General features: G+C 44.5%; 2 protein-coding genes across 3 annotated transcripts in view; both read right to left on the minus strand.

Annotated features, from left to right (window-relative positions):
• Window positions 1-8,043, minus strand: part of Tm9sf2 (transmembrane 9 superfamily member 2) — a 51,884-nt gene extending 43,841 nt beyond the window's left edge. The window contains exon 1 of one of the 2 annotated variants that reach the window (XM_052732395.1): window positions 7,728-8,040. In XM_052732395.1, the coding sequence (XP_052588355.1) occupies window positions 7,728-7,898 (171 nt within the window). In that variant the 5' untranslated portion in view covers window positions 7,899-8,040. Of the gene's footprint in view, window positions 1-7,727 lie in introns of both variants that reach the window. The other variant, XM_052732396.1, reaches the window with a different exon arrangement.
• A 179-nt stretch (window positions 8,044-8,222) lies between these two features.
• The window catches only part of LOC128107024 (putative mitochondrial import inner membrane translocase subunit Tim8 A-B), a 95,660-nt gene continuing 91,145 nt past the window's right edge, over window positions 8,223-12,737 (minus strand). The window contains exon 6 of the transcript XR_008216914.1: window positions 8,223-10,016. The gene's annotated coding sequence lies outside the window, so the exon portion shown is untranslated. The remainder of the gene's footprint in view (window positions 10,017-12,737) is intronic.

Genomic DNA, 12,737 nt, shown 5'->3' on the forward strand with positions numbered 1-12,737 from the left:
TGCACACCTTTAATCCCAGTGCTTGGGGGGCAGAGGCAGGCTCTCTGACTTAGAAGCCAGCCTGTTCTTTACAGCTAGCTCTAAGCCAGCCAGGGCTACAGAGATCCTGTCTCAAAAAAAGAGAAGAAAAGCCCATTGTTTTCTGTAATTAACGTATGCTAATAAAAAAACATAAAAGTGTTAAAATCCTTTTTTTCTTTTGAGGCAGGGTCTCATGTATCCCAAACTGCCCTTGAACTCATTATTTAGCTGAGGATGACCCTGAACTCCTGATCCTGCCTCCACCTCCCAAGTGCTAAAATTCCATGTGTATGGTGCCACCAAACCTGGCCTGGTATTTGATTTAAGGTCATCATCTTCTGCTCTAAGCATCTTTATTCCCTACTCAAAAGTTAAATCCATCCCCTTAAACAGAGATGGTCAACTCTAAAATGAGTGGCTGGAGAGGGGCTTGCTTCAAAGACTGCTTCTCTCACACCCCACTCTCAAACTGTCTCTGGCTATGTCATCACAAGCACACACACAAAGCTCAACATCAAACAGAATCCTAAATCACTTAGACAAAGCAAGACTGAGTATAATCTCACACTAAGAAATCTGTATGGCAGAAGTGTGCCAGGAGCCAAGATGTCAAGATTTGACTCTCCCCAAGGCGCAAATCAAGCACTTGAGCACAAGGGCCTTGCTTAACCATGAGTATGCGCTTCAGCAAAATGACCCCAAATGTAAAGGGCACACTGAAGATCCTGCACACGGGACCTATGCAATATCAGCAAATGTTTATCCTCATTTCAGACCTACTCCTGAGAACTCACTTTTAGGAGCTGTGCTGAGAATTGGGCTGCTCTTTTCTAGTACTATGTTTTCAAAACAAACTTATCCAGGAAGGAAAATGGGACCAAATATTTCATCTTTCCTATTAAGTTTGGCCAGGATGACTCTATTTTTGCATTAAAAAAAATCTTCTATTAATCTTTGAAAACAAAATTTGCATGGCAAAAATTTTTATCTAATTTAGAGTTCAGGGGTATCTCTTCTAAGTCAACTTCCCAGTGCATGTTTTATTTTCTGTTCCAATTAGCCCATTCTGTATTTGACCCCAGCTGTGGACAGAACTGTTTCACTGCTTTAGACACATGGGTCAAGCTCAAGGGTTATGGGTTCCTCTGGGTCCCTGCTCTTGGTTTCTGCTTCCCCCCACTGCCATCATGTCAGCTCCACCTAACACCTACAATGAGGAAAGGGCCTCAGGGAAGGGTACAGCTTTGTACAAGGACCAAAGCAAACAGCCAGGCAGTCACAGAAGGTCTAAAATACAACAGCACAGATAGAAAGGAAAAGGGGAAGGCTATGGTGAGACTGATTTGAGGAAGTCTTTATTCTTATTTTATGTACATTGGTATTTTGCCTGCATAAATGTCTGTGTAAGGGTGTCAGATCCTGTGGAACAGGAGATACAGACAGTTGAGCTGCCATGTGGGTGCTGGGAATTGAACCCAGGTCCTCTGGAAGAGCAGCCAGTGCTCTTAACTACTAAGCCATTTCTCCAGCCCCGATTTGAGCAAGTCTTAATGCAGACATGATAAAAAAAAAAAAAAAAAAAAAAATCTTAGCAGGAAGTCATTAAATAGAAACTCACAGTACAATAAAAGGTAGGAGTGTTTTATTGTTCACAGAAGTTGATCTTTTATTCAGGGCTCTTTCCTTATATCTCTGAAGAATAAAGTTTCAATTTTAGAGTGTATCAAAGAATGGAATATAAATCTGACCTTGGGCAGGTGATGGCATACACTTGTAATCCTAGCATTCGGGAGGTGGAGACAGGAGGATCAGGAGTTCAAGGCCAACCTCATACATTGGGATTACAAGGTCAACCTGGACTACACAAGACCCGGTCTAAAAACATTCCCAAAAGGGAAAAAAAAAAATTTCCAAATTCTTTACATAGACACACAGCTTTTTGGGGGACTAACACATCAATTCTGGAAGTCTTGGTTCCCAGGAGGCAGGGTAGCAAAGCAGGGAAACATACAGGGCATCCCAGAGTGGTGAGAGGCTAGAGTGTGGAGTCAGGCAGTCCTGGACTTATTTGCTTCTCGGCTGAACTCTTACTGCCTCTGTGAACTTGAGACAATCGCTAAATGGCACTGAGCTTCCATTTTCTCCTTAAAAATCCCAGAATGGCTATGGAGATTAACTGAGTTACCATGTGCCCAGAACACACAAAAGCTACAAACTGCAGTCACTATCATTATTAGCAGAGGACATTTAGTAGGCCTGAAAGATAACAAAGGGAAATTTTTTTGTTACAAGTTTCACCCAAAGCCTGCTATGGAGATTGGATTTTCTTCTTTCTTTTAATTTTTTTTTCCTTTTAAGATAAGGTCTCACTATGTGTTCTGGATGGTCTGGAACATGCTATGTAGGTACAGCAGGCCGACTGCCTCTGCCTCCCAAACGCTGGTGTTAAAGCAGTGCCCCACCATGCCCAGCAGTTTACTTAATAGCCGCAGAGAAGGACCCAGTTGCCACAGGAACTAGAAAACTTACTGAGAAGCCACGATGGCAGGTATCTGCAAGGGAGGTTGGGAACAGGTAGTTTAAGGAACTTGATGTGATAGTACAGGCCAGCAAATCCCTACAGGACCCAGGGTACACATGTGGGTTTACTTTGCTGTGATGTGGTACACATGCCTGCGACTTGGTTTCATGTACTTACTCACACACCTTTGGAAGGAAGAACTGGAAGAATGTTTACTGACTGTGAGTCTTCCCAATGCCAATACACACATTCCCAGGTTTCTAGAAGGTAAGAATCCACACTTTTATTCTAGAGAAAACTACGAGGGTACGACACTAAATAAGTTAGTAAAGGCTAACCACTTGTAACAATAAATACACACATAAACTAATTTTTCTTTCCATACTTCAAAAATCTTCATACTACATCAGTCAAATGCTAGAGACACTCTGCTCTATTCAGAGTAACACACAGGCCTGCTTTCTTAAATCTCACTCATTCCATGTTTGAAAGCAACTGCTCTAAAATAAGAGACACAATTTATAAAAAGCTTCTAAAAATAACTACCAAGAAAGGAAGGTTGAAAGTATGACTGAGTAAGCTTTCATTTTATCAGGGTTGCTGAACTAATGCATTTGAGTTTTGCTGTTGTTAGCTACTAGGGAGTGGAGTTAAATCATCTTTCTTCCTTTCTTTTTTTTTTTTTTTTTGAGACAGGGTTTCTCTGTGAAGAGTCCTGGAACTCACTCTGTAGACCAGGCTGGCCTGGAACTCACAGAGATCTGCCTGCCTCTGCCTCCCAAATGCTGAGATTAAAGGTGTGTTGTGTGTGTCACCAAGTCCAGCCCCAGGAAAGAAATCCTTACTCTTTCCCCTAAGAATATGATCTCTATATTAGTTAGTAAAAAGGTGTCCAATGTTTCGAGAGCTTGTGCTATTTTAGTTCTTAGGTCTGAACTGACATTAAGGAGCCAAATATTGACAGTTAAAATTGTGAAGGTGAACTGTCACTAATCTTCAATTACTAGCTACTACAATACCACTCACTCCACTTGAGACTTGGTCCAAAGCTAACCAGCACACAGCAGCTAACTGAGAGAGTCAAAACTTTTATATTAATGGGAACTGTACATTTCACACTGTGCAGATCTACTAACTCTGATCATACAGCTACATATCCCTGGATGGAGCAGAGGCTACAGGAACAGAACCCCAAAGTGCATGCCTTCATTATTATGGTCTTAAAAACTAACAAAACAAGGCACAGAAATGGGAGGAACACTAGACACCTCAACGGCACTGAAAGCTCTATATGAAAAGTGTTTCCAGAAAAGTGTGTAGCTCAGTGGTAGAACACATGGCTAGTATATTCAAGTCCCTGGGTTCAATCCTTAACACCACAAAAATTAAAAGAAAGTATCTCAGGTATCACCACATAGTTCTTAAATGTATAACTAAGCTGAGACCTGGTAACAACACACTCCTATAATCCTAACAGTAGGGAGGATAAAGCTGAAATATTTTGTACTTTGGGTCAGGAGAGCAAAAGACCATTTCGACAACCCAAACCAAAGTAACTGGGAAATAAATATTAATACTGGGATGCCATTCTTGCAGATGACCTGAGTTTGGTTCCCAGTACCCTTGTCAGTGGCTCACAACCTTCTGTAACTCGACCTCTAGTGGGATCTGAGCCCTGTCCTCCTCAGGCATACGCTCCCTTGTACACAGAGGCACACTAAAAATAGGGGCTAGAGAGATGACTCAAGACCACTGACTGCTCTTCTAGAGGATCTAGGTTCTATCCAGCATCCACATGGAACTAACAAGTGTCTGTAATTTCAGTTCCAAGATATTTGATGCAGACTCCCTGGGCACAAGGCATGCACATGATACAGATATACATGAAGGCAAAACACTCACACACAGGATTAAAGTTAAAATAAAATTAACATTTAAGAATATACAAAGAGGAGCTGGAGAGATGGCTCAGTCATTATGAGCCAGCACTGTTCTAGAGGACCTGAGTTCAATTCCCAGTGCCCACCCATCTGGTGGCTACAACCACCTGTAACTTCAGCTCCAGGGAATCTGACACATCTGGCCTCCACAGGCACCCATACTCATATGCATCTACACACAGACACACATAATTAAAAGTAAAAATAAATCTTTAAAAAAACAGAATGCACAAATAATTCCTGCTAAGTACATTCCAACAAAACTAATTACAACAGAGAAAAACTGAAACCAACCTAAAGGCCTGACAAGCATAAATGGTTAAGCAATCCACAGACAGCATACTGTTAACAATAAAATGTTCCCGCCTCTAACAGAAACAAGAATGCACACGTTATGACTACAGATATTTAAATGTATGCACATGTAATGGTATTATGCTCAAAAAGAGTAAACCAGGAAAAATCAGTATTTATGAAGGCTAAGATCATTAACCAGAAATTAGAGGAACATAAATAGGATTTTATGTTCAGTGGACTCCTGTTTCTCTGCTAGAAAATTAAACATAAAACTTTGTTGTTGTTGAGACAAGGTCTCTTTTCATATCCCTGTCTGTCCTGAAACTCATTATGTAGACTAGGCTGACCTCCAACTCAAGAGATGAGCTTGTCTCTGCCTCCCAAGTGCTAGCATTAAAGGTGTGCAAGGTGACAGAGTAGCCAAATCCTCAGTCTCTCAAAATCCACCCTGAGACAAGGCAGAATGAGGATGTAAAAGACTGCTACACACGCTACCCAGAGCTACACTTGCTTCACTCTGCACTCATCCAGGACAAAGACAGTGTTTACTCTAAGAAGTCTAAAATACCTTTCAAGGGGAATACATAAGAAGCAAGCATGACTATCCTTGTGTTATAGAGGGGAAGGACCAGAAATAATAGAAACAGTATCAAAGTCCCTTCTGCCCTCCTTAAGAAACATGGGGTAGTGTGGTATGAACCTTACGCTCTCCTGTCCCAATTCCTGGGTTGAGACATAGACCCTTAGGTAATGGTACTATGAAGGAAAGCCTTTTAGGGGATGACCAGGTCCTAGGGGCAGAGCTCCCATGAATAGTTTAGTGTCCTCAAAAAATGGCCTAAAGAAGTTCTTCCATTCCTTCCACCACATGAAGACATACCTGTATATAGACCAGGAAGAAAATGAAACCTCACCAGACTCTGTATCTGTGGGCACCTAAATCTTAGATTTCCAGCCTCCCAAACTGTGAAATAAATTTCTATTAGGAAGAGAAAGGGAAGGAGTATTCACAAACAAGCAGTTACCATCCTGACTGATGTAATAAAAATTTAAACTGTTTACTATGCAGAGTACCTCCCCACTGGGAGAAAAGGGAAGAAGTTTAAGTTCTCCACACAAGCAAGCTGGAGGAGAGGCCAGCAACACACCCTTGTTCCTACTGGCCAATGCAGAGCAGCTGAGGAGATGAAAATCGAACATCCAGAAATATGATGTCTTGCCTAGTTTATCCTCACATCTATTAAACTAAAAACCTCAAAAGGCCCGGTAAATTTTCAAAAAGATACTTGAAGACCTTGTGAGAGAAAACAAAACAAAACAAACCACCCAGCTTGCAGACCACCTACAAATTCACTCACTCTCATCTCTAGTCTACTATGTCCAACGCCACTCCAAGTCACAAGCCTTTCCTCATCTGCTCTTGAGGTATATGTGGACACAGTATCAGACTTCATTAATTTCTTCTCCAGGGGTTGCTAGAGGAGCTGGAAATGTTATTTTTCTCTCTGAGGAATTATGAATACAACACACATTCGATGTTCAGTTAAAGGCTAAGTACTTGTTTGTAAAAGCTGGCTACTGGAAAATTTAAAAGAAAAAAATCCAGTGTACCTGCAAGACTGGACCTCACTTTGGGTCTGGAGGCAGAACTTTCTGCTTTGCGGAGTACCACAGTTAGACTGTGGACTGTTAACCTGGGTCAATCTTATACACTGAATCTTACAGATTCATAGGCTTTTTTTTTTTTTAACATTTATTTACTTATTATGTACACAGTGTTCTGTCTGCATGTATGCCTGCAGGGCAGAACTCATTACGGATGGTTGTGAGCCACCATGTAGTTGCTGAGAATTGAACCCAGGACCTTTGGAAGAACAGCCAGTGCTCTTAACCACTGAGCCATCTCTCCAGCCCCCTAGATTCATAGACATTTTTTACAGATACAGGTTTGTTTGTTTCTTTTTAAAACTAGTGATTGTGTCAACACAACACAGGATAGCTGCAAATTTAAATCTAAAGAGAAACAGCAAAATGCAGTGAAAACTTTAATAGCCTCCCTAAAGGTCTAAAACAACCTCAAGGTTCACAACTGCGGTAAAGCCAGCAGTCATAAAATAAACACCAGCTTAAAAAATTTAGTAAATAAGCCTATTTACAGATTGTAAACGTCTTCTGAACTATTATTTGAACTGTTAAAATTAACAGTTTCAAGGAGATCCTCGATTCTCCAAATGGTTAAGTATTAGTAACAACGAAATAAAGGTGTACTGTGATGCTCTACACCTAATAACATGAAAGCCGCTACCAGCTGTAAACTGAAAACATGTAGGCGAATGTTCTACGAAGCCAACATTTTCAAGATGGGTTCTTTCTTCCGCCGTATGCTTAAGTGTTTAAAACCATCCCGGAGAAACTCACTTGGAGTCTCTTAAATATGTTTATAGAGATTTTTAAAATAACATTTAAAGGCCAGGAATTAAGTGTCTCGATAACTAGTCTTACTAACGCAGTTTTTATGAGCGTTAGAATGTGTCACAATCCACAGGTTAAAATCAACTGCAAATCTTGAAGTTACATATCAAAGTCCTAGAGAGAATAAACTGTCCTAACCAGGAGTTCCAGGAAAGTACAATGAAACGGGAAGCAATGAAATGAAAAGTTACTGAAGTTGTCGCTCTGCTGGGATCGCCCTAAGTGGGCAGCGGGTCACTCCGGGGAGCTGCGTGCAGGCCAGTCCCAGGGCGATCCGCTCGCCGCCGGAGTCCCGACTGGGACGAGCCGCCCCGGCGCTCCGTCAACCTTTCCGAACGCAGCCCGGGGGGGGGGGGGGGGAGCACGGCCCCCAGCCCGCCGCAGCTCCGGAATGCGACCCCACCCACGGCTACGCCCCCTCCCGGGCCCGACCCCGCTCCCTCCGCAGGCCAGGCGGCCCGCCAGGCCTCCCCCACCTTGCACTCGTCGCTCTTCTTCTCTTCGGTGCAGAAGTTGACCGGCGCCAGGCCGGGCAGGTAGAAGGCGCTGCCCGGGCGCGGGCCTGGGACCGTCCCCAGCAGGAGCAGCGACAGCAGCAACAGCCGTGGGCCTCGCGCTGGCGGCGACGCGGACGGCCTGGCGCTCATGCCGGCGGCTGCGAGAGAAGGGCGGCCGAGCCGAGGGGACGACGAGGGAGGAGGGGCGGGGGCCCGGGGATCACCTTAAGGCCCGAGCGCCGAGAAGGCCGGCTCGCAACGGCTAGTTCCGGTTGCGCTAGGAGACACCGCGGGCCCCGCGACAGAAACCGAAGCGGGCCTCGACGGAGCATGCGCGGCCCCGCGTGCACATGCTCAGTGCGGGCGCCGCAAGCGCAGCGGGCTGTTTCCGGGCGGGGCGGGGAGGAGACCCGCGTTCCGGGTTTGCAGCTGTCGGGCTGGATGACTTCCGTCTGCGGGCTTCCGGCTCTCACAGTCTGGGTCCAGAGTCCACTCTGGCCCTCCGGAACGTCTTGTTTCTCGAGCGCTCCGCCTTTGTGTTCCCAGTAACTTCCTCATACACGCCAATCAACTCAGGACTGATGAACCAAGTACTGATGGAGACCGAGACGGTGGATGAAGGAAAGTTCGAATATTTTCTCAAGGAGTAAAAAATAATTTTACCATAAAAAGCCGATGGACCCCTACCACCCCGTGGAGCTTTAGACGTCAATCGAATTCCTCCCTAGAGTGCATCCTTTTAGAGTATAAAACAAACATTAACAGCCCTGCATGACCGTAACCAAGTTTAAGGAAGGGCAAGTTCAGAAAGTCGGTAAATTAAGAAGTTTGGAGTCCCATGGGCTATCACAATTCTTGTGGGTGTTCATATATTTTCCCCGAAGGGATCTAGCACCAGAAAAACCCCTGACGTACCCGGCAGAGCGCTCCAGCTTTGGAACGCCGCAATCTAGCTATGTGACCCCTGAAGGCACGTGAGTTCGTCAAGGCAGAAGGGAACAAGAGGATGCTCCTCTTCCTCCAGACCTGTGGAATATAGTAGTTCTCCCAGATGCTGACCATTTGTGTAACACAAGGAACGGTGAAGTGTGTCCACACCCCCCCCCTCTCAGACACGTCAACACACTGAAACTTGGGCTGGGCAGGTCATGACAACTCCCATTGTGGAGAGAAGCAGCGGCTGTTGTCTACAGATACTTATTTTTCTGACACTACCAGACTTGACCTTCACTGTCGCAGCCTCCGACCTTGTCATGACTTTTTTCTACCTCAGATAACAGCACCCTTGCCTCAAACCTCGTTCCCTACAGCCCACATGCTGTCCACGGGGCCACCCAACTATGGACTGAGTCCTCTTCGTGGTCTCCAAGCGCAGAACTACCCCCAGGCCACTGTGCTGGTCGTCTCTGCTTCTACTTGTGTGAGAGGGACAATGTACAATGTGGATGTTCCTCAGTTCCACGGGTGCCCCACGGTATCTACCACTTTTGGAACTGTGTTTATTTGTTCACTGTTTGTTGCCTGGTCTCTGCATCTTCTATAGCAGCCTCTATAACCCGGGACAAGCAAACTAAGGTGCACGGCGCTGGTCGCCGGAGGACACACGTCCTGGATCTGAATTTAGACTCGCAGACTTGGGGCGCTAAAGCTTGAGGTTTTCCAGATGCATTTCACCCGCCCTCTTTCACAGAGCAAAACCGAGAACGGCTTCCACGGTGACCTGGACGACTCGGTAATGCTGAACCCACGGGGACCCGTAGGTGTTTTCCTCCAGCCACTGTCGTACTCTGGGCAAAGTAAACAACAACAACAACACCCGGACAAACGAGTCTCTGAGAACGAAAACGGTGTCGGGATTCCTGACAGAGGACTCGCCCGGAGCGCAGCGGGGAACAGGGCGTTCGCAGAGCCGGTACGCCAACGCCTATTTCGACACGTCATCGCGCTTAGCCGCTTTTTGGTTGGTAGACCTCTACTTCCGGATCCGGTCTCTTCTGTATAACGCTCCACCTGCGGTTCCCTAGGTTACCTGGATGGCGGGACGATCCAGGGCTGGGGAGCTCCTGGTTGGTGAGCGCTGATGGGCAGAAACGCAAAAGGAGTGGAGAGTTCTCTTCCAAGCTAGAAAAAAGGGAACTTTCCTCTGCTTTTTCCCCACGGACGGCGATGCTCTCTTTTCCTCACACTGCTGATAACTCTGGCTGGAGCAAAACCTGAGGAATGTGATTTTCCTCTATGCTGCAAACTGCATTTGTCAATTCGGAGAAGCTGAGGGAAGGAAGGGAAGGGGTACTTTAATTAATGGCTGCGGAGTTCCAGTACAGAATGACGAAAAATGTCTGGGAGGGATGAAGTGGTGGCTGCACAATTCAATATACCATGTTTCTGAGTTTTACATTCAATGGTTAAAATGATAAATTATGTATAGTTTACCATAGTTAAATAAAAAAACCCAGAATTCTTTTTTCCCCCATTCTTCTCTATTGAGATATTTTAGACGTCCATTTCTGAGTTTCTCACATGGTATGAATAGAATGACCAGATTTAGCAAATAAATATACAGATAGCCATGTTAGGCGATTTAATTTCAGATGGTCAATGAATAAAATATTATACGGGGCATACGTGTATATTATCTGATCATCCTATTCATGTGTAAAGTGTAAATTATAAGTGCCTTACATTTGAAAAAAAGTGTTCATTACATATTATTAGCTATATGTCTGTAAATGAAAGCATCTTCAATATTTTTCTAGAATGGGGGAAAATAAACCAAAAACGGATTGTCTTTCATTTTCTGCCAGAGAATGTCATCAATGATGGGTCAGAATATCATACCCAAGAAAGATGATTCTGGGTTAAAGGCAACCGAAAACTATTGGCACAAGATCACCTTCCTCTTCTGTCTAAGCAGTACAGAGATTTTCCTTTTTAGAAGTAGCAGTGGAGCCGGGTGGGCTACTTGGGAGGCTGAGATAAGGATCACAAGTTCAAGACCTGCCCAAGTTGCAGATCCTTGAATTCCGGGAGAGTTTGAGAGACTTAATGAGACTGTGTCTTTAAGACCTTAAAAAAAAAAAAAAAGACGGGGTGGGGGTTAATGGTATCTTGCTTGCCTAGCATGTGTTAGGTCCTAGTTTCAACCTCTAGCACACACACACACACACACACACCAGTAGCAAGCAGGAGATGAATTATTTGGCCAAGAAAACCTGAACTTCTCCTAACCAGAAAGACTGGAGACAATACCAAGAAAAATCTTCATAATAAACCTTAACAACCAACCCTAATCTATCACATATTTCCTCATTGCTGTTCCAATGTACAGCCTGTGGCTCAAAACCCCTTTTAACTAGTAACTTCTGCTGCTGCTTTTACACAGTAGATATTCTTGTAAGAACAACTGCTTCTTTTGGTTTTCATTTCTTTTCTGTAAAGCCCCCATACACATAAAAACATGGATAAATATGTCTTCTGTCAAATGACTAATTTTTAGTTGTTGGTTAAAGAAAATCCATTTTCTATAGTATAACTTGGAAGTAAAACTAGCCTTGGAAAAATAAACTATAAACACTGATCAGAGAGGTCATTTTTCAAGTTATGAAATCTTGAATGGGGCAGGACATAGTGGTGAACGCCTTTAATCCCAGCACTCGGAGGCAGAGGCAGGCGGATCTCTGTGAGTAAGGCTACCCTGGTCTATACCTGGACTACCTATCTAGATAGACCTTGTCTCAAAACAAAAAGACAAAGAATGGTCCTAGTGTTAGTCTTGTTTCACAATGCTATGACAAAATTCCTGAGAAAAACTGCTTAATGGAGGAAAGATTTGTTTTGGTTTATGCCTTTGGAGATTTGTCCATGATCCACTGACTCCATTGGGTTTAGCATGGCAGAGCATCATGGCAGAGGGCACAGTGAAACAGGAGTTCTTCACATCATGGCAGCAAGGAGGGAGGGAGGGAAGAAAGGAGGAGGAGGAGGAGAGTGGGAAAAGGAGAAGAGAGACATCAGGAAAAAATAAAGCTCTCAGAAATACATTCCCTGGGACCTACTTCCTCCAAATAGGCCTCACCTCCAAAGGGTTCCACTGCCTCCCACTGATGCTATCACATCAGTCACTCACTCCCTTAGAACAGTTCAGAGCTCTCATTTCCGATTACCTACCTCTCAATGACTGTACCCACCAAATCTTCAACACATGAGCCTTTAAGAAGATGCTTCAAATTCAAACCATAGCAGTTCCCAAAAGAACTCTGTAGTGGTTTGAATGAGAGACCCCCATGGGCTCATATATTTGACTACTTGGTCCCCAGTTAGTAGAACTGTTTGGGAAGGATTAGGAGGTGTGCCCTTGTTGGAAGAGATGTGTCACCGAGGGTGGGCTTTGAGGTTTCAAGAGCCCACCCCTTTCCAGTTAGCTCTCCCTCTCTTTGCCTCCGAATTGTGCATAAGGATGTAAGCTCTCAGCCACTTCTCCAGTGCCAGGCCGGCCTGCCTGCCACATGCTCCCCACCAAAATGGTTACTGTGAAATGGTGAGCCCCAAATTAAATGCTTTCTTTTGTAAGTTGCCTTGGCCATGGTGTTTTGTCACAGCAATATAAAAGTACCTTGGTGGCTTGTAAGTCAACATGGGACTTATGCAGAGGGATTATTTGGTCAGCGTAACCTGGAAAAATGAAAACCACAGGAGCAAACCAAAGTGTCAGGGAGGACGGTGGTGGAGTGTATGAGGTAGAAGAGTATAACTTATCCCTGGTACTAATTCTGTTCACTCTGCCTTTGACTCACTGAAAACGTCTGTTTAAAATTTAGAATGCTAAATTCAAGCAGCTCTCCTCTCTGATTGTTTTTGTTGTGAACAAGTTTGTGAAAATATTACTTATTTGTGCAGGGTAGTGGTAGAGCACACCTTTAATCCCAGCATTCGGGAGGCAGAGGCAGGAGGCAGAGGCAGGTGGATCTCTGTGAGTTCAAGGCCAGCCTG

Source organism: Peromyscus californicus, unplaced genomic scaffold (genome assembly GCF_007827085.1).
Source record: "Peromyscus californicus insignis strain IS unplaced genomic scaffold, ASM782708v3 Scaffold_12__1_contigs__length_115047231, whole genome shotgun sequence".
NCBI classification, from domain to species: Eukaryota; Metazoa; Chordata; class Mammalia; order Rodentia; family Cricetidae; genus Peromyscus; species Peromyscus californicus.